The 27,781-nt window shown below is 41.2% G+C and overlaps 1 protein-coding gene across 4 annotated transcripts in view; it reads right to left on the bottom strand.

Annotated features, from left to right (window-relative positions):
* Positions 1-27,781, bottom strand: part of SH3YL1 (SH3 and SYLF domain containing 1) — a 120,299-nt gene that overhangs the window by 15,384 nt on the left and 77,134 nt on the right. Inside the window, exon 10 of one of the 4 annotated variants that reach the window (XM_054021986.1) lies at positions 20,313-20,385. The exons of the other annotated variants lie outside the window; for them this stretch is intronic. Within the exon in view, the coding sequence (XP_053877961.1) occupies positions 20,342-20,385 (44 nt within the window). The 3' untranslated portion in view covers positions 20,313-20,341. Of the gene's footprint in view, positions 1-20,312; positions 20,386-27,781 lie in introns of those variants that run through there. 4 annotated transcript variants of the gene reach the window in all.

Genomic DNA, 27,781 nt, shown 5'->3' on the forward strand with positions numbered 1-27,781 from the left:
AAAGATGGAAAGAACCACTAATAAGGGTAACAAATTCAGTGTATTATAGTTTTATACACACATACTCTCTTTCTCTCTAACTGCAGATGTAATGAAGCTCATTTTCAATACATTCTCAGGTTGGTCTATCATAGGGATGGTGTCCCTAGCCTCTGTTTGCCAGAAGCTGAGAATAGGCAACAGGGGATGGATCACTTGATGATTACCTGTTCTGCTCATTCCCTCTGAAGCATCTGGCATTGTCAGAAGACAGGACACTAGGCTAGATGGACCTTTGGTCTGACCCAGTATGGCCGTTCTTATAATAAATATGTCATGACTCCATGAGCACAGTGAAAACAGAACCTCAATACACAGATTGCTGATCTTCCTCTTCAGGGGATCAATCCTGCACCATAAAGTGAATAGGAGCAGGACAAAGCCCCAGGGTGTTGAAGAATCAGCATTCTCTAAGCCATAGCTGAACACCAGGGCAGGCTCCGTGCACCAGCTCAGCAAGCAGGTGCTTGGGGCGGCCAAGGGGAAGGGACGGCACGTTGGGCTCTTCGGTGGTGGGTCACTCAGTCCCTCTTGGAGGGAAGGACCTGCCGCCGAATTGCCGCCAAAGAAGAAAGCGGTGCGGTGGAGCTGCCGCCGATTGTGGCTTTTTTTTTTTTTTTTTTTTTTTGACGCTTGGGGTGGCAAAAACCCTGGAGCCGGCCGTGCTGAACACAGTGTGCAAAATCTTAAGAGCTATTATGGAATAACAATAAGTGTCAGGTACATATTTTCAAGCCCTGCCTCCAATCATAGCCAAGTAGCACCCCATCTCCCAAATAATAAATGGCTCTCATTCCCATTATACTGGGTCATTATTATACAATCAAATCCACCTATAAAATAAGACAGGAGTATGGGTAAGAAAATGTACATAAGAGCTATTCCTTCTACGTAGGTGAACCTGGCAATGGAATAATATGTATCTAAAATAAGGAACAATCCAGCAATTAAAAGAATTAAAACAAAATAGTAACACCAAAAAATTATTTTATATGCAGACCATATTACATGAATATTATCTTACCTGAAAGTCTTTGACAAAATAAAAAGAAACTGAAGGTTTGAAAGAGTCCAGTTTTAAAGTAAATTACATAAAATCAGAAATTGTGGCCAGCAGGGCGGTCGATTAATCGCCATTAACTCACGCAATTAACTCAAAAAAATTAATCGTGATTAATTGCAGTTTTAATCACACTGTTAAACAATAGAATATCAATTGAAATTTATTACATATTTTTGGATGTTTTTCTACATTTTCAAATATATTGATTTCAATTACAACAGAGAATACAGAGTGTACAGTGCTCAGATTATAGCATTATTTTTATTACAAACATTTGCACTGCAAAAATGATAAACAAAAGAAATAGTATTTTTCAATTCACCTCATCCAAGTACTGTAGTGCAATCTCTTTATTGTGAAAGGGCAACTTACAAATGTAGATTTCTTTTTGCTATATAACTGCACTCAAAAACAAAAGAATGCAAAACTGTAGAGCCTACACGTCCACTCAGTCCTACTTCTTGTTCAGCCACTCGTTAAGACAAACAAGTTTGTTTACATTTACAGGAGATAATGCTGCCCACTTCTTATTTACAATGTCACCAGAAAAGGAGTTTGCATGGGACTTTTGTAGCTGGCATTGAAAGGTATTTTCCAGATATGCTAAACATTCGTATGCCCCTTCATGCTTCGGCCACCATTCCAGAGGATGTGCTTCCATGCTGATGATGCTCATTAAATAAATAATGCGTTAATTAAATTTGTGACTGAATTCTTTGGGGGAGAAATGTATGTCTCCAGCTCTGTTTTACCAGCATTCTGCCCTATATTTCATGTTAGAGTAGTCTGGATGATGACTCTGCACATGTTGTTCATTTTAAGAACAGATTTGATAAAATGCAAAGAAGGTACCAATGTGAGATTTCTAAAGATAGCTACCCAAACCACCAAAAAAGAAAATCAACCTTCTGCTGGTGGCATCTTACTCAGATGATTAAAATGAACATGCATCGGTCCGCACTGCTTTGGGTTGTTATCAAGCAGAATCCCTCATCAGCATGGACGCATGTTCTCTGGAATGGTGGTTGAAGCATGAAGGTACATATGAATCTTTAGCGCATCTGGCATGTAAATATCTTGTGACGCTTGCTACAACAGTGCCATGCGAACACCTGTTCTCACTTTCAGATGACACTGTGAACAAGAAGCAGGCAGCTGCAAATGTAAACAAACTTGTTTGTCTGCGTGATTGGCTGAATAAGAAGTAAGACTGAGTAGACTTGTAGGCTCTAAAGTTTTACATGGTTTTATTTTTGAATGCAGGTGTTTTTGTACATAATTTACATTTGTAAGTTCAACTTTTATGATAAGAGATTGCACTACAGTCCTTGGATTAGGTGAATTGAAAAATATTATTTTTTGTGTTTTTTACAGTGAAAATATTTGTAATCAAAAATAAATATTAAATGAACACTGTACAGTTTGTATTCTGTGTTGTAATTGAAAACAGTATATTTGAAAATGTAGAAAACATCCCAAATATTTAAATTATATTGTATTCTATTATTGTTTAACAGCGCAATTAATCACGTGATTAATCGCGATTAATTTTTTTAATCGCTTGACAGCCCTAGTGACCACTAACTAATATTACACAGAAAAAGTAAAATCACATAAGATCTCATAAATTGAAATGGGTGCCTCATTTTGTGCAACTTTGAGGAATAAATATTCTAATGAACTTTGATAAATTATAAAAAGTGATATCACACATTAATAAATTAATAAAAGCTTGGCAAAATCGAATACACTGAAAATTCCATGGAATTTCTCCCTATACATAGTTTACTATTTCTAAGTGTCCCTTTAGAAGTCCCCAGGATATTTTAAAATATCTGCTAAATACTATTTCTAACTTTGTAAGGGAGGATAAAGACTATGAGACGTTACTCAATTTGCTTGACCCTCACTGTGATATCCTTACACACATTTGGTAGTACCTTACTCTGCAAATAGTCCAAATGACATAAATGGTTTTCACACCAAGTATTGTACTATTCAATGTGAGTAGGGTATCACATTCTGGCCTTTTATAGTCTGATTTTTACTGGTGGCTTGAGAGGATGCCAAGTAAGTCAAAATTCAGTTTTTGATGGAAAGCAAGACAGCTTTAATTAAGCAGCTACCACAATACATTTTAGCACACATCTCTTAAAGAATGTTTTCAGCTTTAAAATGCCCGATTGCTTTCTCATGTAGTACGTGTTTGCACTGGTAATCAACAAAAGCACATTTACAATTCTGTTCTGAGAGAAACTCACCAACTTTTTCAGTCAACATTCTGCTACTGAAATGACTCAAACCCCAATAAAATGATATTGTTATGTATTTTTTTACTTTAGAGGCTTCACATTCCTGAACGTTATGGTGGTTTAAAACATGGAAGAAAAAAAGTAAGTAAAATATCTCAGAGGGGGAAAAATATAAATGCAAGTGTCACCTAACAAATTACATTTTGAAGTCATAACTTCTTTTGAAAGGCAGTTCAAATGTAAATGTCTAATTTTGTCTATTAAATGTAATAATAACACAAACATTAAGCATTGCTTATATGATCTACTCTTATAAATGTAGAAATCATGCTCTGAGCTCTTTCTGCAAACACGGTGTCATGTCTCATTTGCTATATATTTAATAATTTCCTCCCATTTCCCTGCTCGGTCTTTACAGTTTACAGTTAAACGTGTCTTTGGACACTGAATAGCCCATTCAGAGTCTGCTAATGGAGACAGGTGATGCTATTGGGTAAAAGGAGACACCTCAAAGGGAATGGTTAACCCCTATGTGGCCTCCACTGGGCCCCTTAATATCATTTATATAATCCTGCTCCTAGCGTAGTCAATGGCAAGACTCCTATTGACGTCAGTAGGAACAGGATTAGGCCATAGGTTTTCTCCCTACTTGACGTTTACATCATCTAAATACTTGTGGATAATTATCATGTCTCCCCAGCCCTGTTGTCATTGTTTAACCAATGTATAAATATTTTAGTACTTTTAATCTTTCCTCATAAATTAATCCTTCTAACCTCCTAATGATTTTTGTTGCTCTTCTTTTAACTTCCAGAGCTCTGACTCTGGGCATCTTTACACAAAATAGTTGTACTGGTTTAACTAAAATCAGTTTTTAAATTGAACTAAAGAAACAAGTGCAAACCCTCTGTGTGAACTCACCTTAATCAATACACAACTGGCTCATATCAATTAAGTGTATCTCAGGGAGTTCAGAGAAGAGCAAGAGAAATTATTAGAAGGTTGGATGGGTGGACTGACTGAAGAGGAAAGATTAAATAAACATTGACCAACCAATGACAACAGGGTTGGGAAGACATGATAATTGGCAACAAAATCTTAAAGAACATAGCAACAGAGAGTCCTGTGGCACCTTTAAGACTAACAGATGTATTGGAGCATAAGCTTTCGTGGGCGAATGCCCACTTCGTCGGATGCATGATGCATTATGTTAAAGAACATAAGCACTTAGGGAGGAAGTTCATGGCCACATCCTACTTTCACTGAAGTTGATGGGAAGTCTTGCCACTGACTTCAGTGGGAGCAATACTGATTTCTTAGGGCTTGTCTATATTACCCGCTGGATCAATTGGCAGCGGGAGTCGACAGCTGAATGGAAGGGACGGGGCAGGGCTAGAGGCAATACAGCTGTGCCGGAGGAGCTGCCATTATGGGGCACTGGCTCCTGGGAATGGAAGCTCCACATTCTGCTCCTTTCACCACTGCGGTTCCCAGGAGAAACAGTTCCGCGGATACCGATTTATATCTGTGGATATCCACACCCGCGGATATAAATTTGTATCCGCACAAGGCTCTACTGAAGTCTGCATTTAAAAGGACTAACATCCCTGTTTCAGACTTTACTGACTGTACCAAATAAAGGGCCCAAATCAATCTCACTTTAGAAGACCATGAGATTTTCCATGTATTTTTAAAGAAAAATATTTACTTTTGTAAAGAAAACATTTTAAAATGCTCCTTGGCAGTCCCCACTTTTAGGTTCTCATCCCTACACCACCACAGTGCCCAAACTCAAACTTCATGTACATATAGGCCACTTTTGAAACTCACTAATTAAATACAGCCTTATTCTCCATACCCATCACAACCTAGCTGATCACCACTGCCATCAGCCAGAACTGTCAAATTCTGTCAGCTACTTCTGGTTTTGCTCCCAGCCTGCCTCACCAGACCCACTCTCACAGAGCAAAGGCAGACAGGCTGAGCAGCAGGGGATGTAAACTGGGCCTTTAAGGGAGCACAAGGGCTGAACAAGGCTGTGAGGGGAGAGAACAGGAGGAGTGCAAGGAAGCTAAAATGTGAGAGCTATGCTGTGCAAGATGAGCTGGAGTTTATGAGGGAGAAGAGGTACTCTGGAAGGTAGAGGGGACCCAGTATGTATGCACCACTACCTCAACTCTTACAGATAAAACCATCCCTTACCTCTGGCCCTTCAGAACTTTTCATTGGGCGTTTGCCCCACAACCCTCCCTGGCTGTCCCTGACATACCACTTGAGCTGGCTGCATGATATCCAGTTGGTCTAACTCCAAACTGCACCCAGAGAATGTCTGTATGTACTCGTGCCTCATACCATCCACTTCCTCACCCTTATGTCCTGCCCTGATACCACGTGATGGGACTGTTGCCACTTAATGAAGGCAAGGAACCCCAATGGGCCAGCTTGTAGTCAACTGTGGTTCCATGGCCCACCAGGGAAATTAGATGGCAGCTCCTCCTCGGAGCCATGAGCACAAGTGTGTACCTGGTGTGGTTTATGAACTCCACCAACAGCTGCCCTTTTGTGATGAGAGGGAGACCCTGGAGCACATCTATGTAGAATGCATCTGGTTGCAGTACCTCATCTGGCTCCACTTATGCATACCACATCTGTGGCCCCACAAAGTATTGGGACCTCCTCATCAACCTACTTCCGGCGCTGGCCAAGATGGCCATCCATCATATCAGGAGGAGGAAGTTGGACAGGAGTTGGGGGGTGCTCTGGTCCCTTACCCAATCATGCCTGTAGGCAGAGTTCATCTGGGCAGTAGCCACTGACTCTCTAAATGCCTTTGAGGAGCAGTGGGCACTGTCGGGGGGTTTCTGCTCTGTGTCCCCTTCTGTTTTTTTAACCTTTGACCTCCCGCCCTTCCTGTTTTCTCCTTTGTTGTCCCTCATAATCAATTGGAGCTTGGACTTAGTGGTTCCTCTCCCTTAGCTGAGAGGCAGGGCATTTAATTTTGGGCAGGCCCAGGGCCGGCTCCAGGCACCAGCGCAGGAAGCAGGTGCTTGGGGCGGCCAATGGAAAGGGGCGGCACATCCAGGTCTTCGACGGCGGGTCTCTCAGTCCCTCTCAGAGGGAAGGACTGGCTGCCAAATTGCCGCCAAAGAATGAAGCGGCACGGTAGAGCTGCTGCCGAAGTGCTGTCGATCACGGCTTTATCTTTTTTTTTTTTTCTTTGCCGCTTGGCAAAAAAGCTGGAGCCAGCCCTGGGCAGGCCTAGACTCATCCATACCAGTACTTCAAATAATACAGACAAAATTCTATCTCCTTTAGTGTTTCTAGTGTGCCTGGGACCTGAGGCAGAAGTATCTCATGGATACCTGGAAGCATGGTGTTTCGCCACTGCTGCCTCAGCTCTAGTCCAAGACACCTGAGCAATCCAGGGGGCAGAGGGAGAGAGTAATGAATGCATGTTTGTGGGGAATCTGTACCTTCCATTAGTTATAACTCCATTTATCCTTTCCTCCAGAGAGTGAAGGCAAGATATGCCTTTCACCCCCTGCACTTTTTTTTAAACTTCTCTATATGGGCATTCTTCCCCACACTCAAATCCCCAAAGTACTACTGCATTTGGATTATTACCCATACTGCATTGCAAACTCATAGACTATTTGTTATCTGCTATCTCTCCCAAGCCTTTTGCAGCTTTATTACTTTCTAACTCTCTCCCATACATTTAATGCAGAATTATTCTTAAATAATTTATTTCCCCTGAGCTTGCATTTTCCTAGTTCTTAATTTCATTTTATTTTTTGATAAGTCTCTAATCTCGCTCTTTGCCTTACTTCTCTGTCCTCACTTGTTTTAACAGCACAAAACTGAAATAATTCAAATGTATATCATCAAGATTACGTACAACTCTTGCCTAAACATTGTGTTGAACCATTTTTAAGTTCTGTGCATTTTAAGAAGTGCTATATATGATGATGTAAACTGTGAGGTAAAATAGGAAAAATCTTAAACTTGTTTTTCCTCTTCATTTCCATTGGACAGAATATGGTTGGAATATCTACTGCACTGTATATTAATTTGCTCAATATGATATAGACATAAAACACTGATATACTACGGTTGCGAACATATGTTTTATATTTCAGACTCAATTGTAATAAAATATTCTAAAGTTTACTGTCAAAGTTAACACTGTTCATTTTATAGTGGAAAAATGAAGATTTCTTAATACTTGAAAACCTTTGAAACAGGAATGCATTTCTTGAAACATCAAATTTCCAGCTTACACAAGATGGTGCTACAGTGCTACATTCAGCATAGGATGTCTAGATCATTGAGACTTTTGGATCTAATACATTGAAGCTTGCAGATGAAATAATGGCTAATTATATTACAAAAACTCTCTATTTTAATTAGACTATTTTAATGTATATACTATCCCAACAGTTCACTTTTTAAATTAGGAGTTCTTTAGGTTAATATAAGGTCCTATACCAATGGAAGAAAAAAATCCACAAGATTCAGCTTATTTTTAACTGTAAAAGAAAGGCAAGACTGGAAGGCACTGTGAATGAGCAGGAGACCACCTTCAGTAAGGCCTATGCAGATACATAGAATCCCATGCAACCAAGAACCATGTATTTGGTTCACATAAGCCTGAAAGTCAAAACTCATTTTAATCAGCACAAAGAAAATATTTGCACAGAGACGTGTGTACCAAAAACTCTGAGTTTCACACAGCTTTCCTTGTCATATATTTTCCTCATTTCTTTTAGTGCTAGAGACTAACTCAAATACTACTTATTCTCCACCTAAAGTCATGATTTCTGTTTCAAATCTTTAAAAAAATTAAAGAAGGCGGTGTTGATCTGCCCGGTGCTGGTCTTGGCTCGCCACCAGCCCTCTCCTTTCTCTTGCGAGAAGTAAGAGATCTTCCCCTCACTGTATTCTTCCGCTTCTTGGCCAGAGCCATGGAGGGGGATTGGTGCTGGCTCGTGGACGGTCCCGGCTGAGCACTGCACACTGACGCGGTGGTGCTCAGTGCCTAGTCAGACTGTTGCTCCAGTGCCGGAGTGAGTGCTGACTCCATCAGGAGTGCTTTAAGGCAGTTGTTCCTCTCCTTTTTCATCCTGGGTTTGAAGGACTTACAAATATGACACCTGTTGCTTATGTACCCTTCGCCGAAGCACCTTAGGCAGCTATTATGTGGATCACTCATGGGCATAGGCCGTTAGCAACGATTGCAGGGTTTAAAGCCTGGCGACTGGGGCATGCCCCATCCCCCGGCTGAGTCCCGTTTGGGACTAACAATGCCTTTAAGAACGACTACTAAGGGTAACTAATTCAACTACTAACTATATACAACTATATTACAGGTTTTATAAAGTTCACAAGAATGGCGAACAAAACAATGTTAGCCAAAGCAGCAGACATTCCAGCACCGTCACTGGTGGCAAGAAGGAACTGAGAGTTGGGGGAGCCGGAGGCGCCCCTTATACCACGACATGTGCGTGCTGCTCCAGAGGGCGCCAGAGCCAGTCCCTTAAGGATACTGCTGAGGGAAAAATTTCTGGCACTGGTGCGTGTAGCGAGCACATACACCTAATATGGAATGGACATGAGCAAGCACTCAAAGAAGAACCATTGTGATCATGTAGTCTGACCTGTATAGCACAGGCCACAGAACTTCCCCAAAATAATTCCTAGAGCTTATCTTTTAGAAAAAACATACAATCTTGATTTAAAAATGGTCAGAGATGGAAAATTCACCACAACCCTTGGTAAATTGTTCCAATGGTTAATTAATCTCCCCCATTAAAAAGTTACGCCTTATTTCCAGTCTGAAACAGGAATTATTCTGAGGAAGTTCTATGGCTTGTGTTAAACAGGAGGTCGGACTAGACAATCCTACAGTGCCCTTGAGCATGGCAATCTATGAAAACACAAACAAATAAATAAATAGATGCATTTGAGCCAAAGTGATCTTTTATGTTAAAAAATTCCAATATTGTTTAGATTTTTGTCAGAAGCCTTTGTTTAAATGATTTTTGATGTTTTAGGTGTTAATCTAACCAAATTTTTGGATAGAAGATTCAGAGCTCACAGTAATTGCCTCTGGTTCTTAGACTGGCATCATATAACTGTTCATAATGAATTATTTGAAAGATGGGGCAGAATGAGGATTATCAAAAGACTTGCCAGTAATAGATCTGTGACACATTGGTATCACTGGCCAATTTGTGCAGATAAAGACTCAAAGTATACATAACATACACTGTTATCTTTTACACTGTACTTTATACTAATTGTGAAGATAAGGTAACATACAGGCTTCTTTTATCCCTCTTGCTTGTGGATCTATGACTCTGGCCTCATCCCACCACAGTGCTGCTGGCAATATCTCCCTTCCCCTGGCTTTCTGTGTGCTCCTAATATACTAATATAGTTCATTGAACTGCTTCAACTTTATTGAAAATTTGGTGTGGAAGCCTTTGCTGCATTCAGGACTATGAATGCAAACGATGCTACTACTAGAACAAAATACAAGAGATGGTCTGCAGTTTTGGAGTGTACCTTTCTCATTTTGAGACAATGCTGTAAAGCAGGCTGGGGGAATTATTTTGTTTTAAAATTCAATTCAAATATTTAGAAATGATCTGCAACATTTTCTCTTTTTTTCTGAAGACACTGATAAGTCTCTCTCTATTTTCTCTCAGTACATATCTAATTTATAGTCATCCTGTAGCAATTGCTGATAGTTTTATAATGAGTCTCAATTGATGTCCCAACTTTGCTGTCTGCTTCCTTCACTCTCCCTTTCTGAAAACTCCATGCTATGTCTCTGTAGAAGAATCCTATTATAATACACAGTAGGATGAAATAGTTCAGATAAAATAAAACTTTACCTTGCCCAAAACCTGAACTGAACTTCCAATTTTTGAGGGTAAAAATAGTAGGGCTAGCTATGTTATTCAATTTAATTTCTGTTTAATGTTCTGTAGTTAAGCATTTGATACTGTAAATTATGAAATCTTAATTGAAAGATTAATTCAAGTACACCTGGATAGGAACACTTATCTGGACTCAAAATTGGTTAAAGAACAGTACATAAAAGTTAATTATAAATGGCATCTAGCCATAATCCTGTGGCATCAAGTTGATTGAAGTGTACAGTTGGCTACTTCAGGGATCTGTGCTAGACCTTGTCTTAAATATCCCCTTTAATTATTTGGAAGAGGCAATATATGGCATATTAGCTAAATTTGTACATGATACTAAACTGGGAGAAGTTGCAAACACCAGACTGAGAAATAATACAAAGATATCTAGAGACATCAGAAACATGGGCAAAACATGAACAGTAATTCAACATGGAAAAATGCAAGCTAATACATCCAGAGAAAATTAATGCATAATATTGTTATTCTGTAGGGGGAAGGAAATTGGGAAAGCATAATAACTGAGAAACCTAGGGGCTACAATGTAGAGCAAATTTTATGTGAGTTCACAGTGCCGTATAGCTGCGTCTTTGGGCTGAATAAGTAAAAGCATCAAATCATGGTATAGAGAGGTATCAATCCTTCTGGTCAACTGCCCCTGAAATAATCTTTTATGTATAGCCTGTGACATACAGGAGGCCAGACCAGATCATTATAGTGATCTCTTCTGGCCTTTAACTGTTTGAATAATTCTATTGTAATATAGAATTCTATAAAATTGATTAATTATAAAGCCATTTACTTACTAAGACCTAAGTTCAAGGAGTTAAAAACCTCCTTCCCCTACCAGTGCTGATGACTTTTTTTTAACAGTTAATCAGAGTATTCCTTGTCTTGCTTTTTCTATTCCATATAGGCTCTTATACCGTGCTCATCACCACAGTATCTATATCAGTTATTTCGCCCACTGTCACAGTTCAGAACTCTGTGAAGTACTAATTTTCAATTATAATATACAAATCTTCATTTAAAAATTACAAATAAGTAGGTTTTAAGTCTACATTTGCATTCAGTTAATCAGCCAGGATATTCAACAACTTGTTGTATTTTTTAAGATGGCATTTCAGGTCACCTTCAGCAATTACTCAGAGAGCAATACTGACACCAAAATAGCATTAAAATCTATTTTTTCCATTACTGTAACATCACTACTAAATATTGTGGATCTTTTCATCATAGTAATAGAGAGTAATTCAATCTCATTGACAGCATCCCAGGAATCCAATTATTTCAAGTATTACAAATAAGATTTGTTTTATAATGTAGTCTCATTTAGTTGAAAGCAAAGTGAAGAAATATACCAAAAGTAGCTTTTAAAAGCTCAAAAGTTTATTGAAAAAGTTGATGATATTATTATAACACCTGTGGCAAAGATAAATGAAACAATTCACAGTTCTCCTTAGGATTTCAGAAAAAAAATGTCAAAAATCTCAGCCTACGTAAAACCTTTAACACTGTTTTCTTGATGTAGTTGGCAATTTAATGGATTTAAAAATGCCATTTGGGTATATACACAAGGGGTAGTGACCAAGGATTAGAGATGCTTTTGGGAATAGGGTAAATTTCTATCAGCTGTATTATTGAGGGAAGTCTAGCTAGTCTTTAATACTGCTTTCCTAGGTGAAGAGAAGACTGTTTTAATTTTACCTTCTTCCTGCCCTTACTTCAGATATTTAACAAAATACAAGCTTTCCATTACATTCATGAATCAAATTGTCTAATTCTAGCATGTCCTGACCTCAATCTCTTCAGACCTTATAAATCAGCTAGCTCAGAATACTATATGTGGTTTATGAGATATTTGCTCCAATATGACCGAGTCCCACATGTTACATGTTTTTGCTCAGTTTACCACAACATAAGCCAAAAACTATTTGATTTGACTTTCTGCATACAATCTAAGTGTACTGTGATCCTAGTAAAAGTGAATCCCAAATTAAGAGAGTCTCTGAAATAGTTTCCTGGGATTTCCTACTTTACTATTAGTATTAAGATACAGTTCTTAACAGCAACAAAATTAATACGGAGGGACCACCAGATGGATGTTTATTATTCCTGTAACTAAATATAAACATGTCACAATCCTGGCCAGGAATCCACAAAAATAGATCAGGCTTGGATAAAACCTTTAAAAACTAAGTACTTTCCGGGGGTTTACTCCTGAATGTTTACTAAATTTGTACATATGTCACTAAGGCTTATGATAGATAGGCCACATTATCCCTCTGTGAAAGGATCTTCCAAAACAAATATCTATTAGTCACTTTGAGCTGGCTTGTTGCTTTTACAGGTTATAATCTACTATAAATTGCCCCACATATTACTATAAAAAGGAAGAAGATACTACTGCATAGATTTGTGTGTGAACACTTTTGCTTCCATTCTGAAGTGCTTCAGTTTGATTCTGACATATATTTGTCCTTTCCTTGAGAGTAGATATATTATTCTAAAAACATTACATTTTCCATAATTCTCCTTTTTAGTCCCAATTTAATATGCAGTTTACCCAAATAGAGGCATATGTCCTATTTAAGTGCCTATATACTTAGGTACAAATTAATGTTATGAATATCAATAATTTTATGAACATATTAAGTAGTGATACTAAATATTTGATTCAACTTTCACTGAATTATTGCTATTGCTAACCATCATCCATTTCAAAAACATCTGCTCTGCTGCATCGTGAAATTATACAACAGAGATGACAAATTTATTTACAAAATAAAATGTAACCAATACATCTCCTACTCCACAGTAAACTGTAGCCAGTGAGTAGCAACAACAGAGGGGAATGACAGAAAAAGGTCTATGATAAAGTTCATATGCCTACTGTACATGACAGAATGGTTTCAATTTTTAGATAGCACCTGTCGGCCTACATCTATTCTCATACTTATGTTAATCAGGAGTAAATACACTGAGATCACTAGTTTTTTTACAACCACTGTAATTCTATTGTATATGAGAGAAAATTCAGACCCATCATTTCTGAAATACCTACCATCCTTGATTCTATACATAGGTACATCCTGATCATGTTAACAGCCTCTTTTTGAATACTGCACAGACCTAATCTTATGAATTCTTTACAATTCTGTTTAATGAAAATGCTTGCGTCTCCCCCAGCTTAAGAAAGAGATATGCTGGATTTTTCAAGCATTCTGGACTTTTCCCTAAGATCTTTAGAAAACCGGTCTTCTACCATTGTGATTACCACATGTCTGATCCAGATAAAAATGCTTAAATCTCAAATAGTCATCTAAGCTGCACCTGTTGCCATGCAAATGCATCTGCATTTCAACTTTGACCAATCTTACCTAGTACAGTTGAAGCCACCATTTTAAATTTCTTGGGCCAGAATGGAGAGAGAAAAAGCCATTCCTCTCAGAGTAACACTGCTAAATTGACTATGTTCTGTAAAGATGAAAATTCTCAAGGGCATGTCCCCCGCAGGATAAAAGGTGAAACTCCAGATATCACATGCTACAAAATCTGGTGCAAAACAGGCAGTCCCTGGGCATTTTTTGCTTTGAGGAGGCAAAAGTCTATACCAGGGATCAGCAACCTTTGGCACGCAGCCCGTCAGGGAAATCCGCTGATGGGCCGGGACAGTTTGTTCACTGTTCCAGGCCAATGGGGGCTGCGGGCCAAGGGATGTGCTGGCTGTTGCTTCCCACAGCCTCTATTGGCCTGGAACAGCGAACCGTGGCCAGTGGGAGCTGCGATTGGCCGAACCTCCGGATGCTGCAGGTAAACAAACCGTTCCGCCAGTGGATTTCCCTGACAGGCCACGTGCCAAAGGTTGCCGATCCCTGGTTGATACACCGACTCAGGCAGAGGAGCTTAGCCATGTTCGTGATCAAAATTCTAAAGTCCTGTGAGGAGGCTACCAGCAACACAGAATTTGGAGACACTTGCATCTCTCCCATAGTGGTCTTTGTCACAGTGAAAGTATTTCTACAGTGTGTAACCAGATGAATGAGAATAAATAGATGCACGCTGGATCCCTAGTTAAATCTCTTCCCAGTTGGCTCTGAGACTTGCCAAGACAATGCCAGAGTTGTCATACATAGATTAGGTGAGCAGAAAATAAATGCTGGAGCAAGTGAAATAAAAAGCATGTCATCTAGCCCCCTGTAGAGAAAGACTACTTTCAAATTTCAGGAATGTGGAACTTCTGGGAAAAGAGTATTACTGTCTCTAAGGATCAAAATATAAATGTTGCCTATACCAAACTTGCAATGTACTTCATCAACACCACCAGTACATGTAATTAGAGGTATTTGTAAATGGAAAAAATACAGTGCCCTCAAAGATCCACAGCACATTTGGTCTTCCCTCTGAATTTGCCCAGTAGCATCACCTAGGAGAACCATTTTAGCTTTATCCCAGACACTCTGATCTTGACAAAAAATGCAGAAAGGCTGTTGGTTTTGAAATAAAATTGGTTCAGAGTAAATTTAAAGAAGAAGTGGTTACTAACTGTAATTCTTCATCAGGCTTTTCAAAATTTAAATGCCGTCTACTTTGTTACGGAGAGTGCCAGGGATTAGGAGCTATTTCTCCCAATATAAATGCAATTATGATTTTCACAACCCCAAGCACACTAAATACCAGAACTTTCCAATCCATGTAAAGTCATGATCAGGATCTTATGACAATGGAGGTTTTTCTGGAAGATTTAAGGATAACCAGACAAGTCGTTTGTGAGATGCCAGAGTTCAAAATCTGAGGTGTAATTTGCTTTTGGGGAAACTTCTGAACCACCCTCCCCTTTTTTTTACTTTGTGTCTCAGGGCTTGTCTTCACTACCGGGGTAAGTTGACCTAAGTTAACTTACTCCAGGTATGTGAATAACATAGCTGGAGTCAATGTCGCTTAGGCTGACTTACCCCGCTGTCTTCACTGGGCTGTGTTGACAGGAGACATTCTCTAGTCAACTTACCTTACTCTGCCTTCGATTTAGCTGGTCTTCACCAGACCTGCTAAATCGACACCCGCTGCATTGATTGGAGCAGCAGGTAGTGAAGACAAGCTCTTAGAAATAGCTAGGCCTACAAACTCCAAATTTGTTGGTTTCTGTTGGCCTTAATGAGCATTGATTAGTATCAGACAGTGTGGGGCAGCAGATTAATAAAACTAACTTGCAGTTTGGGAACCTTGTATGCTGCCAATGAACTTCCTGAGACACACAATGTTTAAGGAGACATTAAAGCCATATGTGTCTTTGCATACTCACAACATATGGACTTCAAAACACATATTGAGGCTGCATCAAATCTGGGATTTCAGAGACTAGTGAAAGGCTGCTAAGCAAAGAAACAGAGAAAAAAGTCTTCAAACATGATGGTCTAGTGAAAAGAATTTAGGGATGGGGGTTCTTGAATTCTAATCTCTCCTCTGTCACTAAATCATATTGTGAACCTAATAATTTTTTACACTGACTGCACTTTATAATACTAATTTAAACTTTACAAACATCCCTTTAAAATAGTAAGTAACTTTGATTTAGTACTGCATAACATTCTGATTAAAATATAACATTATACAATATCAATAAAGCACATATTAGATGGATTAAGTACTGGCTGACAGTAAACTTGTCTATCTGGCACTCTCCCATGGCTCTCACCATACCCCTCTTCTGCCTTATACGGTTTGTCATCCTCTTCCTTCCCTCATTCTTGTTACCATTAACACTCTACAGCCCCCACAAGCTTTACCTTCTCCTCTTTCCTCTCCAACCCAATTCCCCCAGTCCTTCCACGAGCACAAATCCAGATCTCACATCCACACCCTCCTCATCTCTGGAGACATTTGTCCCAACCCTGGCCTTCTCTGGTATATGAGCCGTTTCCCAATCAATTGTCTCAGGTAATGATGTGATCTACACATGATCTTTTTGGTCTAAAGTCTGCTTGCTCGTTACATCTATGACCAGTTTGATTCTGTTCCACAGTATGCTGTAGAACACCTTTCTGGGACATGAAAGTAATATTTTTTTTTGCCAATTATCGCACACCAGTTGGGTGACTTTCTTTGGTAATTTACAGATCATACCTTTCTTCCAATCCTCTGGGAAGAGTTCTTTCTCCCAAGCAATATTACAGTTTATGTATTTCATGGTCTACCATTTCCTCATCAGCTTTATACATTTCAGCAATGATCTTGAAAAGAATCAAACAGAATCCTATTTCTGGTTTCTGAAATTTCTAACAGTGAAATGTTCAATTCTTCACCTACTTTTCATCCATTAATTGGAATTGTTGGCTCTAGTTGGTTGAGTACATCATTAAAATGTCCTCACCCTTCTTTCTTTTGTTCTGCTTTCGTTGTTAACAATTTTCCATCTTTCTCTTTTCCAGTATCACTAACTCTGGGACAATGCTGACAATTGCTTTTACACCTTAAAGAGTTTATTTGGCCTTCTCTACACTACCATGGAAAATTGATTTAAGCTACGCTACTTCAGTTATGTGGATAACGTAATTGAAGTCAACATAGTTAGATCCACTTACCACGGTATCTATAACACACTGTGTCGACGGGAGACACTCTCTCACCAACTTACCTTAGTCTTCTCCGAGAGGTGGAGTACAGAAATTGATGGGAGAGTGCTCTCCCATCAATTTATCATGTCTTCATCAGACCTGCTAAATCGATGCTGCTGCATCGATTGTAGAATCACCAATATAACTCTATAGTGAAGACATGCCCTTAGAGCAGGGGTTCCCAAACTTGGTTCGTGGCTTGTTCAGGATAAGCCCCTGGCAGGCCACGAGATGCTTTGTATACCTGAGCATCCACAGGTATGGCCACTCTCAGCTCCCAGTGGATGCGGTTCACCGTTCCTGGCCAATGGGAGCTGCAAGAAGCAGCGCGGGCCGGACCACCACTTCCCACAGCTCCCATTGGCCAGGAATGGCGAACCATGGCCACTGGGAGCTGCAAACGGCCGAACCTGCGGATGCTCATGTAAACAAAGTGTCTCACAGCCTGCCAGGGGCTTACCCTGAACAACCCGCAAACCAAGTTTGGGAACTCCTGCCTTAGAGTCACTTCTCACTGATGCTTCTTTGGTTTCTTTTGCTTTTTTGTCAAGCCACTCTTTCTTACTTTTCCAACATAACTCCTTTATTTCTTTGTTTTTCTCTACATACTCCTGTTGCAGCATGCATTGCTCTTCTTGTTGCATTACCTGGTCTTGCAGTCATCTAGCATTCCCCCAACTCCTCCCAATCAGTCTTCCTCTGATTTCAACTTCTGGTCTCTCTTTTTCTCCTCAAAATCTTCCACTCTCGCTCTCTGTGACATCAACTTCCATGTTGATAACCCATCCAACTCTTAGATTTCCTTGCCATCACCTCTTAATTCAACCTGTAGCCTTGGTTCAACTTGCCCACTCACCAAAAGGGCCACTGACTTGACTTCATCTTCATCAGCTCTCTCTGATTTCTTTGTTGCTGAGTTCCCCCTCTCTAACCATAACCTGGTCTTTGTCAAAATTGCTCATTAGCCTTTTCCTTAAACCCCGTCACTCAGTCTTTCCATGACTTCCAGTCCATCAATACTGATGACTTCCGATATGCTCTGAGCCTTATCTTCCCTGCCCTCTCTTCCCTTTCTTCCATTTATACGGTTGTTGGTCTCCTTGCTTCACTCTCCTGCATCCTTGCCCTCCTACTCCCAAGTCCTGGCTCATTCCCCCCCCCCCCCCCCGCCCAATATCTCCTTCCTCCATTCCTGCTCTCTCACTGTGGAGAGTCTTTGGTAGAAGTCCTGTAGCCAGGCTGACTTCCTCTATTACAAATTAGCTCTCTCTTCCCTGAGTTCTGCCATCTTCCTTGCTAAATAACACCACTACTCCAACTTAATTGAATCCCATGGCCACAATCCCAATCCCCTTTTTGCCAGTTTTTACTCACTCCTCAAACCGTTTCTCCTCCTACCTGCACTTCTCTCTCTGCACAGGAGCTGGCTGATTTATTGCAAGGGAAAATTCACAAAATAACTTTCTCCCTCCCCGCAGCTTGACTGGGCTTTCTTCTTCCTTTCCAATCTTCTCCTTCGCCTCTCACTGTCCTCTGACTCTTTCTGCTCACAATAAAAACATGTTTACATCTCTCCTATTTTAAAAACCCCACCATTGATCCTATTTGTCTCTTCAATTACAATCCTATTTCCCTTCTCCCATTAATCTGTAAACTCACTGGATGCATCTTCTACCATTGCTTCCTGCAGTTCCTCTCCTCCAATTCCATCCTAGACTGTCTCCCTTCTTCCCCTTGTATTGCACTGAAACTGCTCTTGCCACAGTCTCTAATAACTTCTTCCTAGCCAAAGTGCAGAATCAGTACTCCATCCTCATACTCCAAGACCTCCTTCAACACACTCAGCCATGCTCTTCTTAAAATCTTGTCCTCCCTCGTCTTCTGTGATGCTGCTCTCTTCTTGTTCTCTTCTCCCTAACTTCTTCTTCAGCATGTTCTTTGGGGAATCCTCCTCACCCCCATCACAGGGTGTCTGGCCTCCTAAAGGTAGATGGGCCCCAGTGCAGCTATGACAAACAATGCACCTCCCCAGGTGTGGAAATTGGGTCATGTAACTCAATCAGGTCTCTGATAAGAGAGAGACCTGTGAAAAGAGAAGATGAAGGAAGGGAAAGACTCCTGGTAGTCCCTGGGGAAGGGAGCTCGAGTGGGAGTGCCAGGCAGAACAGAAGTCTGGAAACTGCAGCTGGTCTGAGACAGAAGGCTGCGGGGAGGGGCAAGGCTCCTTCAAGAAACCTGAGTAACAGGAGGAGGGTCAGGAGAACAGCAGAGGGGGTTGGCCTGCTGACTCATGAGTAAGAGAAACTTGGAGAAGACTGCAGGGAGTGGAAAGGCTCCTGCAGGGACTCTGAGAAACTAAGCCCAGGTCTACACTAGCGAGGGAGGGGGCTGTCAACCTAAGATATGCAAATAGCGTAGCTGAAGTTGGCGTATCTTAGGTCGACTTACCTGGCCATGAGGATGGTGGCGAGTTAACAGCTGCCGCTCCCCCGTTGACTCCGCTTCCGCCTCTCGCGAGCTGGAGTTCTGGAGTCAACGGGGAGCGCGATCGGGGATCGATTTTATCGCGTCTACACTAGACACGATAAATTGACCCCCGATAGATCGATCACTACCCACCAATACAGCGGGTAGTGAAGACCTGCCCTAAGGGAGGACCAGGAGAAGGGGTTCGCCTGCTGACCTCTTGTAAGCAGAGAGTTGGACAAGGCTGGCAGAGGCCTGTGGAAGGACTCCAGTCAGAAAGGGCTGGGAGGGGCTTATTTTGGAATTTTACTCTGAATATCATTTTGAACAGTTTTGTTAATAAAACTAGACCCCACGCAAGGGCTGTTATTGGACTCGTGAAAGCCTTTTTGTGAGTTACTGAGGAACTAGGAGGGAAAGTTGAGGAAAGGGCACCACAGAGCCACTGAAGGCCACCAGGGGATCCCTGGGAGGCAGACAGCCTTCCACTTCAACTTTCTGTGGGGACAGGAGTTCCACAGATCTTAGTCCTTGTCCCCTTCTCTTCTTCCTCTTTGGGTAATCTCATCTGCCAACACAAATTCAACTACCATCTCTATGGTGACAAATCACAGATCTACCTCTCTACTCCAAACTTGTCGTCTTCTGTCTAAACTCAAATCTAGCAATCAGCTAAAGCTCTACATAACCCATCATTTTCACCATCTCACCCCTCTTTTTCTATCTCTCCATTGGCTCCCCTTTCTCTATTGCATCAAACGTAAGCTGCGTGTCTCCCCTTTCAAGGCCCTTCACAATTTATCCCCACCCTACCTATCATTTCTCATTCACTACTGAAACATCAACTCCAGCCTCTACTTGGCCCATGATGTCAGCCTACTTGTTAAATTTTCAAACAAGCACCTTCATGCTTTCTCCCATACTACCCCTCACCTTTGGGAGGAGTTCCTGGTAAACATCTGCAACATTAACTCATCATCTTCCTTCAAAACCCTCCTTAAAATTCTTTCCCATGATGCCTACAAAATAAATAAATAAATAAATAAATAAATGAAAAACTTGACAGTGGTTAGGCTGCTACTGTGCTGAAAGCACTACATATCATGTTAACCAGTATTAGCTCATTGTTTCCTTTTACTCCCAATCTGTCTGAGTCCATCTGTTGTCTTGTCCTACACTAAGCTTGTAAATTAAACTGAAGAAGATAAGGATTAGTAAGGTGACTAAGGAAATGGCCAAAGGGGAGATGAAAACAGGTTGTGCAGAAAGGGGAACTATTGGGCTAGAGGAAGATTACTGGTGGAGTTTCTCAAGGATCAGTCTTAGGGTTGATCTTATTTTTTTCACTGATGACACCAAGTAGGAGAGTGCTAATAAAATTTGCTGATGACACGAAGCTGGGAGGCATCATCAATACAGAGGAGGACTGGAATATTATAAAAACAGACTGGGATGACCTAGAGGACTTGAGTAACAGAAACAGAATGAAATTGAATAGTGTTAAGTGCAAGTTCATGCATTTAGGGGCTAACAAAAATATGCTATAAACTGGTGGCTCATCAGCTGGAAATGACAATGGAGGAGAAAGACCTGGGGTTATTAATCAATCACAGGATGACAATGAGCCACCAATATAATGTGGCCATAAAAATAAAAGCAAATGTGATCCTTGGATGTATCAGGTGAGGTATTTGCAATAGAGACAGGAAGTATATTAATGCCATTGTGCAAGACTCTTGTGAGATCTCATGTGGAATACGGTGTATAATTCTGGTCATCCATGTTTAAGAAAGATGAATTCAAACTGGAACAGATGCAGAGAAGGGCTATTAGAATGATCAGGGGAATGGAGAGCCTATCCTTTGAGAGGAGACTAAAAGAGCGTGGCTTGTTTAGCCTAAAAAAATGAAGGCTAAGATGGAATCTGATTGCTCTCTAGAAATATATTGAAGGGGGGAGGAGGGGAGAACACACAAGGGAGGGAGAAGAGCTTTTTAAAATAAAGGACAATGTTGGCACAAGAACAAATGGGTACAAACCGGCCATGAATAAATTTAGGCTGGAAATTGGGTTTCTAATCATCAGAGGAGTGAGGGTATGGAAAGGCTTGCTAATATGAGTAGTGGGGCCAATGGCCTAATTAGTTTTAAGATGGAGCTTGATAAATTTATGAATGGAATTATATGATGGGGTTGCCTGAGAAACCAAGGGACTGGACTTAGTGACACAGGAGGTCCCTTGCAGGCCTACATTGTAAGATCTTTGGGCCAGGGACTGTCTTTTTGTTCTGTTTTTGTCCAGTGCCTAGATCATGACTAGGGCTCCTAAGCAGTACACTAATAAAAAGAAAATCTCAAAAAATAGTTGTCAATGGGGAATCATCATTGACTGGGGTATTTATTTCTAATGAGGTTTCTGAAGGGATTGGTTGAAGGCCCAATGCTATACAGTAATTTTATTAATGATCTGGAAGTAAATAAAAATTACTGCTGATAAAGTTTGTGGATGACAAAGATTGGTGAAGTGATAAATAATGATGAGGACAGGGCAGTCATACAGAACAATTTGGATTTAATACAACCAAATGCAAGATCATACTCTAGGAACAAAGAATTCAGACTATGCTTACAGAATGGGGGACACTATTTTGGAAAGCAATTACTTTAAAAAGGATTTTGGGGTCATAGTGGACAAACAACCGAGCGTAATCTCCCAGTGCGATGTTACAGCAAAAAGAGCTAAATCCTTGGATGTATAAACAAGGAAGTAATGAGGATGAAAGTGACTTTACTTCAATATGTGGCATTGGTGAAATCTATACTGGAATATTGTGTCCATTTCTGGTGCCCATATTTTAAAAATAATGTTGAAAAATTGGAGAGGGGACAGAAAAGATCCACAAAAACGTATTTGAGGGCCTAAGAATATGCCTTACACTGACAGACTTAAAGCTCAATCTGTTTATTTTATCAAAAAAAGACTGAATAGTGACTTGATTCCAGCATCTTCAAAGGGAGAAAATACCAGACACTAAAGGTATCTTAAATCTAAAGGAGAAAGGCATAAAAAGAACCAATGGCTGGAATCTGAAACCAGACAAATTCAAATAAAAAATGTGTGCTTTATTTTGAATAGTGAGAGTGATTAGTAACCATTGGAACAAACTATCATGAAAACCTGGATTCTCCCTTATTGAACACTTACAAATGCATAGCTGGAAACGAGTCGTGTTTACCTGTTTGTTAGCACTATCAAAATAAATATCAGAGTTATAATAATGTTTAGACTTTATGGAATGCTTGTAGGATACTACATGTATTAATCCTACTTACAATATCTGTATCCCATATTATAAAGTAATGTTTAAACGTTTGCTCTGTATGTAAGAGAGCAGTATGATTGCTCAGAGCTCCAGTATGAAACTGTAGAAAAGCCTGTTGAGTGTCTTTGGGTTAAGTTTAGAGGCAAAGCAACAAGGGTGATGTCGTGGTGGGCGTCTGCTGTAGACCACCAGACCAGTCCGATTAAGTAGACGAGGCTTTCTTCGGAAAACTAACAGAAGTTTCCAGATCACAGGCCCTGGTTCTCATGGGGGACTTCAATCACCCTGACGTCTGCTGGGGGTTGGACTAGATGACCTCCTGAGGTCTCTTCCAACCCTAATCTTCTATGATTCTATGTAATTATAAAAATGTTTGTTAAGACTGTAAATTCCCTACAGTCAGGGGAGAAGCATTACTAAGTGTGAAATATAAGTTTACCTCAAGAGGTGTTATTTCCTGCCCACCTGGAAAGGCTACTAAATCCAAATGGGCCACTGTAAAACAAAGACTTTGTCAATTACTCCCCACATCCCTCACGAAGAGGTTATGTGTGGACAGCTTGGATCTTGGATTCTGGCGTAACGAGGTATAAAGATCCCTGACAAGGAGAAACTGGATCTTTTATGCTGTCTGGACTCTGAGGGGCAAAGATTCCTAAATATAAAGCAAGAGATCTCCATGCTGCATGACATGGGTCAGCCCTAAAGGACACATAGAGCTACTTATTATAAAAGCTGATATTACCTTTCTAAATCTAAGACTTTAATTCATTTGTGTTTCCTGTTTTAACCTTGTAAATAACTCTCTTATTTCTTTTCTTAGTTAATAAATCCTTACTAAGTTTATTACAGGATGGCATTGAGATCTAAGTACAAATGACATGGGGTAAATGACTGGTCCGTTGGGTCTGAATATTTATGAGATTTTTGTGTAAAGTGACCATCTATCACATAAATTCAGCTTGCCAAGGTGGCAAGATAGATTGGAATGCCCAAGGGGACTGTCTGAAACTCTGTGGTAAGACTGTTATAGTGCTTTAGGAGTTCACACTTTTTACTGGGTTGATGAAACATAATTATAGAACATACAACCAGTTTGCGGTTTCTGCCCTGCTTTTTGACAGTCTGCCCTGAGGTTGGCACTCATTCTCATTAGCCACTCCAGATAATTTGACAATCTTTCTAGAAGATAAGTTTTAGTTGAAACACGAGTTATTCAGCTCAATACATGAATAACTGGGTGAAATTCTATGCTCTGTGCCAAACAAGAAGTCAGATTATACAATCTAATCTGGGACTAAATCTAATGGTCCCTTCTAGCCTTAATATGTATGAATCTATTAAACTTTCATAAGATCACACAGCAAATCTGTGGCAGAACTAGGATTACAACCAAGGCCTACCTATTCCCAACTCCATGACTAAATCAATATATCACAGTGCCTCTGAGATAGGTCACTTAAATTTATGTCTCAGCTTCTTCAAATGTGGAATAGGAAATAAGGATTTTTATCTACCTCAGAGAATGTCCTTAAAAGCCATTAATATCTCCATAGTGCTTTCAAAATGTAAAGCAATTGGTGAGATGGTATTCAATGTGTATTTAAAGTTGTAACTAGCTTTCTGTTTCAAGTAAAATCTTGATTCCCTCCTTTTATTTTGCGCAGACTGTACAAGTCTACCTGAAATATTCTTTGTACGACAGAATAGCTTAAAAATCCAATCCAATGCAGATGAACAGATACTTTATTAATTTAAATCAAGAAGGTGAGCAAGCATTTCTCCTAAGGATCAAATAAACGAAAAAATACAAAAAGAAACTTAAAATGTTGAGTACCTATTGTCAGTGAGAAAGCCAATGATTCACTACTATTTCTTTGTGAAAAGCTTATAGCCAAAACTGTGTTAGGTGTTTGGATTTCTTAGATTATCTTTCACTAACACAAGTTTGCCTTTGTTTTGGCTTTTGGGGGAAGTACACAATGTCTCTTTTTTCAATTTCTTCGAATTCATAAAAAAAGTTAAGAGACTTCTGACAAATTCGAAAGCATAGAATTTTAAAATACACCTCTACCCTGATATAATGCAGTCCTTGGGAGCCAAAAAATCTTACTGCATTATAGGTGAAACCGCGTTATATCAAACTTGCTTTGATCCACCGGAGTGCGCAGCCCCGCCCCCCCGGAGCGCTGTTTTACCGCGTTATATCCGAATTCGTGTTATATCGGGTCGCGTTATATAGGGCTAGAGGTGTAGTAGCTTTTGCCCTATGGTATCGTTATTATAGGATCTTCATGTTCATAAGTATCCTATGAATGTGAGAAATGACAAATTAAGACTGAGAGAAGGCAAAATGAATCATTAGCTGTATTCATTTTCAGAAATTAGAAACAGAAAACCAAAGGTCAAGTACATAAATCATTTATGCACAAAGGACAGCTGAAAGTGATACTATTCTTGGACACAACACTTTCTATCATGTCATTTGAAAACTACATTTTCAGATATCAGGGGGTAGCCGTGTTAGTCTGTATCTACAAAAATAACAAAGAGTCTGGTGGCACCTTAAAGACTAACAGATTTATTTGGGCATAAGCTTTCGTGAGTATAAACCTCACTTCTTCGGATGCAAGACTTTTTCAGACTTTGCCAGAAGCAAGATTCTCCCTGGGAAGTCACAGCAGTAATCAATCAGGAAACCACCTTTCATTTTTGTTTTACATTTTCAAGTCACTAAATATGAGATGTGTCATTTACATTACCCAGTCCTACAGTCATAATCCTTAACTTTGAGGATCACAACAGACAGAGCCAAAATGAGGCCACTATGCCTCGGCCTTGTTCCAGTTGATCTTTGAGCTCCCTAGACTAACACAGCTTGGGGGAGGAAGGCTCTGAAATTATTCCCTTTTCTTTCCTATCCCAGCTGTTGCGGCGAACAGCAGAGGCTAACAGCGGGAGTTTGCCTGGGAGCTGTCCGAGAGGAGGTACGCTAAGTGCTGCATTAGGGGGGCTGTGTTGCTGGGCCTTGAGTGGGCCTGACTGGTATATAAGGGCAGTCAGCAGCGAACCAGCTGAGCGGCGAACAGCAGAGGCTAACAGCGGGAGTTTGCCTGGGAGCTGTCCGAGAGGAGGTACGCTAAGTGCTGCATTAGGGGGGCTGTGTTGGTGAGTATCTGAGTGTCTGCTGCTGGGACAGTTGGTCAGTTTGACCGTGTGCTTGATTGCTTGCTTGTTTGTTTGTTTGAAAAGTGTGAATTGGGAGTGCTTTGTTCCAGCTGGGCCTTGAGTGGGCCTGACTGGTATATAAGGGCAGTCAGCAGCGAACCAGCTGAGCGGCGAACAGCAGAGGCTAACAGCGGGAGTTTGCCTGGGAGCTGTCCGAGAGGAGGTACGCTAAGTGCTGCATTAGGGGGGCTGTGTTGGTGAGTATCTGAGTGTCTGCTGCTGGGACAGTTGGTCAGTTTGACCGTGTGCTTGATTGCTTGCTTGTTTGTTTGAAAAGTGTGAATTGGGAGTGCTTTGTTCCAGCTGGGCCTTGAGTGGGCCTGACTGGTATATAAGGGCAGTCAGCAGCGAACCAGCTGAGCGGCGAACAGCAGAGGCTAACAGCGGGAGTTTGCCTGGGAGCTGTCCGAGAGGAGGTACGCTAAGTGCTGCATTAGGGGGGCTGTGTTGGTGAGTATCTGAGTGTCTGCTGCTGGGACAGTTGGTCAGTTTGACCGTGTGCTTGATTGCTTGCTTGTTTGTTTGTTTGAAAAGTGTGAATTGGGAGTGCTTTGTTCCAGCTGGGCCTTGAGTGGGCCTGACTGGTATATAAGGGCAGTCAGCAGCGAACCAGCTGAGCGGCGAACAGCAGAGGCTAACAGCGGGAGTTTGCCTGGGAGCTGTCCGAGAGGAGGTACGCTAAGTGCTGCATTAGGGGGGCTGTGTTGGTGAGTATCTGAGTGTCTGCTGCTGGGACAGTTGGTCAGTTTGACCGTGTGCTTGATTGCTTGCTTGTTTGTTTGAAAAGTGTGAATTGGGAGTGCTTTGTTCCAGCTGGGCCTTGAGTGGGCCTGACTGGTATATAAGGGCAGTCAGCAGCGAACCAGCTGAGCGGCGAACAGCAGAGGCTAACAGCGGGAGTTTGCCTGGGAGTTCACGTGGGGAGAGCGCACCTAGGCTTTCATCTGCAGGTTTCTCTGAGTAGTTCCTGCAACAGTTGAGGAAGCTCTTAAGAGGACGGAGATATGGAAGGTGAGCGATCAGTTGTTGTAACCTGCACAGGTTGTGCCATGTTTGTCTTTCTTCCACAGGACAGAAGCGACTTTGTCTGCACAAAGTGCAAGCTGGTCTCCATATTGGAGGAGAAGGTTCGAGGGCTGGAGAAACAAGTATCAACTCTGCGTTGCATAAGGGAAAATGAAGATTTCCTGGACAGACGTCAGGAGATGCTTCTACGGCCACAATGTTCTGAAGATTCAGAGCAGGCGCAGCAGGGACAGAAGGATTGTGAGGAGGTTTGGCAGCATGTGACCTCCAGAAGGAGAAAGAGGAGCGTCCATGCACCAGCAATGGAGATACAGGTGAGCAATCGTTTCCATGTTCTCTCTACAGGTGCTAATGCGGAGAGTGGACTAGATGGCCCATCTGAGGGAAGGGAGCAGAAGGAGACTCCACCGATTGTAAGGCAAAAGATGCACTGTCCTAGGGATGGGGGTTCCACGACCACCACTCCCAAGAGGAGGAGGAGGGTGGTGGTGGTCGGGGACTCCCTCCTCAGGGGGACTGAGTCATCTATCTGCCGCCCTGACCGGGAAAACCGAGAGGTCTGCTGCTTGCCAGGAGCTAGGATACACGATGTGACGGAGAGACTGCCGAGACTCATCAAGCCCTCGGATCGCTACCCCTTCCTGCTTCTCCACGTGGGCACCAATGATACTGCCAAGAATGACCTTGAGCGGATCACTGCAGACTACGTGGCTCTGGGAAGAAGGATAAAGGAGTTTGAGGCGCAAGTGGTGTTCTCGTCCATCCTCCCTGTGCAAGGAAAAGGCCGGGGTAGAGACCGTCGAATCGTGGAAGTCAACGAATGGCTACGCAGGTGGTGT

This window comes from Malaclemys terrapin, chromosome 3 (assembly GCF_027887155.1).
Source record: "Malaclemys terrapin pileata isolate rMalTer1 chromosome 3, rMalTer1.hap1, whole genome shotgun sequence".
Lineage (NCBI taxonomy): Eukaryota > Metazoa > Chordata > Testudines > Emydidae > Malaclemys > Malaclemys terrapin.